Raw genomic sequence first — 3,363 nt, 5'->3', positions numbered from 1 at the left:
TTTTCATTAGCCCTTTTTAATTCTTGTCATGCTACTCACCCTCTTTTTGAACAACTCTGGCTATCGGTGAAGCGCAGATTATTTGCGACTGAGGCCAATCGTGCCTTTCATTCATTAGACCAACCGAGTATTTCTTCTCCTCCTCCTGTTTTGGTCACTCCTTTGTCTATTCGGAGCCCCTCTCCTTCTCGTCGTACTAAACAATCTGCTCGTCCATCTTTTTCTCTCTCCGCCAGCCTACTATGGCTAAGAGTGCTTCAAGCCGCAAACGGCCAGCCTCAGCATCTCCCATTCTGGAGGATGATGTTGTTGATGTTGCCCCTCTTATCGTCAGGAGGAAGGTAATTAAATCGGTCTATTTACAAGTATGCTTTTCCACATTTGATACTTTTCTGTGTACTGATGATCTTTTGGACTTTTCAGAAAAGTTCAGCCTCCCCTTCAAAGGCTTTGGCATCGACAACTCCTGCTCCATCATCCTCTGCTGAGGCTACTTCATCCAAACCGGTTGGTGATGGGACCATGCTTAAAGATACATCTTCAGTCCCAGAGTCTTCATCACAACCCATGGATGAGCCACCTTCTTCCCAGGGTGTCGACCCCCCAATCATCGAAGCAGAAGGTAATTCAGTTTTTGATGTCTTACCTTTGCTCGTGCTATTGGTTTCTGATTTGTTGCTCTTGAACTTTGCAGATACTCCTATGAGTCCGCCCGTTGTGGCAACATCGTCTCGCTCGGACAAGGGGAAGTCCTCACGAATGGATGAGTCGGTGGCAAGCTTGGCTGAGGGCGTGCCATCTTCTACGATTGTCGACGAGGTAGTTTTTCTTTTTGCTTCATTTCTATTTCCACCTTGTTCGTCGTAGTGAAGATTTTTAATATTGGCAACCTTCTTTGCAGGATGCTGACAGGATTGTGCGTTCGATCCAGGATTTGTTCGCTTCCTGGGGACAGGTCCAAATGCCTCGCCCTGCTCCATCTGATTGTCCTGCTGCTTCTTCAGAAGATGATTTGAAGTTCTTGAAGGAGTTGGTATTTGAGTACGTATCCTTCGTGGATATGGACATTGGACGGGCTAGTGCTACAGACACAAGGATGAACTTGAGCACTTGAGTGCGAAGTTAGAGCAAGCACTGACGCTTCCGTCACTCAGTCTTTCTGCCGACTTTAAAGCGACGTTGAAGGTCATTCACTCCGAGGTCCTTTCTATGTTGGCCAAGAATGCTGAACTAAAGGCCAAGCGTACTCAATATCTTCGAGTTGTAGCTGAGAAAGAGTCTTTACGCATGGAGATCAACAAGGCTAAGGACGAGTTGAAAGAAATCTCTTCCGAAGTCCTGATTGAAGACTCTTTGATGGTTAACTTGGTTGCTCAGATGAGGGAACTTCAAGCCAAAATGGACGATTGCAGGGCGAGGATGGCTGCTAAAAAGCGCAACGCCTCTCAGGGAATTGATCCTTGGTCGAACAGTACAAGAAGTTGGAGGTTGATGATGATGACGTTGCGGTTGAATTGAACATCACTTCCTCTCGGCAGAACGAGGATTGGGAAAAACTTAGGGAACGAATTCGTTCTTTATGGGGTAGACTGTAATTAAGACATACGATGTCTTTTTCTCTTTTGTAATTTTGTTCATTATTAACGAACATTAACTTCTTGTGCATTTATTTGACGTTTATTTTCTAATCATCAATTCTTTAATCACTTAACTGCTTTGCACTAAGAATCTTGTCCATTCCCTTTTGATATTCCCACTACTGTTCCCAAGACTTAGGGCCATTTAATTCCGTCTATTAGACAGAAATGTGGCTGTTCATATTCTGTCTCTTCATCTTCACCCCCTATAAATGTTTCGCATTTTTTATTCTCTATCTTCATCTCTTCATTTTCTTCTTCGAAACCAATTTGTTGCCATTTCTTGGCATTCTGACGATCAACCTGATCTAAAAATGGACTGTCTAGTCCGTCCGCCTTATATTTACCTTGATGTCACCTTTGGTATGGGAGGTATAGGAAATATTTTCTGGCCAGCAGCGAAGTTTTTTCCTGCAAAATTCTTCCCATCGTCTCTTTGTTCTTCACAAGGAGTCAATGATGGGAGGCAATTTTTGGGCTGCATGTGGGCCACTTTGCTTGCTGAGAGTGCTTCTCAGCTTGCCTGCTGAGAGTGTTTCTCAGCCTCGTCATTGCAGCGATGCATTTAGGAAGGTGGTGAGGCCAGTACACCCTCTCACTCGTCAACCCCACCTTTGCAGCGATGCATTTAGGAAGACGGTGTGAAGCTTACTCAGCGATCAACTGGGAGATCATCTTACTTTAGTTGCACTTTGTAACGCATCCATTATTTGTATCTTTTGTATTCATGTAATGAACTTTTGATAATAAAGAACTTTATTCGAACGTATTTCGCTCTGTCTTTATTATCTTTTGATCGCCCAGAATGTTTGGTTATGTTTTTATCTGTTCACATTCCCATAAAGAAGGAACATATTTTTTCAAATATTTTTCGTTGATGAATCTTACGTGCTTGGTGACGTCTAGATCTTCCAAGTGGTACGCTCCATTAGGCAACACACTGTTTATTTTGTATGGTCCTTCCCAATTGGGCGACCACTTCCCGTACTTTGGATCCTTGGTATCCAAAGGAAGAATTGTCTTCCAAACTAGTTCATCCAGGCTGAACGACTTGGCTATGACTTTTTTATTATAAAATTTAGCCATTCTTTGCTTTTGAACTTGCAACCTATCTAAGACGTCCAATTTCAATTCGTCTAAACTTAATAAATTTTAAACTAGTGATTCGGCATACTCATAATCATTCAACTTATGTTGCAAGCACACTCGAATTGATTGCACGTTGATTGTCATTCAACTTATGTTGCAAGGACACTCGAATCGATTGCACGTTGATTTCCATAGGCAAAACAGCCTCCTGTCCATAAACAAGTTGAAAAGGAGTAACTTTGGTACTTGACCGAGGTGATGTTCTATAAGCCCATAAGGCCTTGTTCAAACATTCGTGTCAATTTCTGACGTTTTCATCTATCATCTTTCTGATGATATTTTTCAGAATCTTATTAGAAGATTCCGCTTGTCCGTTGGATTGAGCGTAGTACGGTGTGGAGTTCACTAATTTAACCCCAAACTGGCTCAAAAATTTGTTCACTTGATCCCCATTCAAAGATGTTCCGTGATCTACCATTAAAGTTTGTGGAATTCCAAACCTATAAATAATGTGATCACGAATAAACTCTATAACATTCTTCAGGGTGATCTCTTTCAAAGGTACCGCCTCTACCCATTTGGTGAAATAGTCGGTTGCAACTATAACAAAAGTATGTTGCTTGGACGATGGAGGGTA

The 3,363-nt window shown here is 42.3% G+C and overlaps 1 protein-coding gene across 1 annotated transcript in view; it reads left to right on the top strand.

Annotated features, from left to right (window-relative positions):
• LOC111404452 (cell wall protein RBR3-like) overlaps nucleotides 1–3,363 on the top strand; it is a 36,384-nt gene that overhangs the window by 25,866 nt on the left and 7,155 nt on the right. The window contains exons 6-7 of the mRNA XM_023033258.1: nucleotides 1,321–1,325; nucleotides 1,941–2,046. Coding sequence (XP_022889026.1) covers nucleotides 1,321–1,325; nucleotides 1,941–2,046 — 111 coding nt within the window. The remainder of the gene's footprint in view (nucleotides 1–1,320; nucleotides 1,326–1,940; nucleotides 2,047–3,363) is intronic.

Source organism: Olea europaea, chromosome 11, assembly GCF_002742605.1.
Source record: "Olea europaea var. sylvestris chromosome 11, O_europaea_v1, whole genome shotgun sequence".
Lineage (NCBI taxonomy): Eukaryota > Viridiplantae > Streptophyta > Magnoliopsida > Lamiales > Oleaceae > Olea > Olea europaea.
Note: the sequence above shows the minus strand (reverse complement) of the source record. Positions and strands in the feature narration are given on the sequence as shown.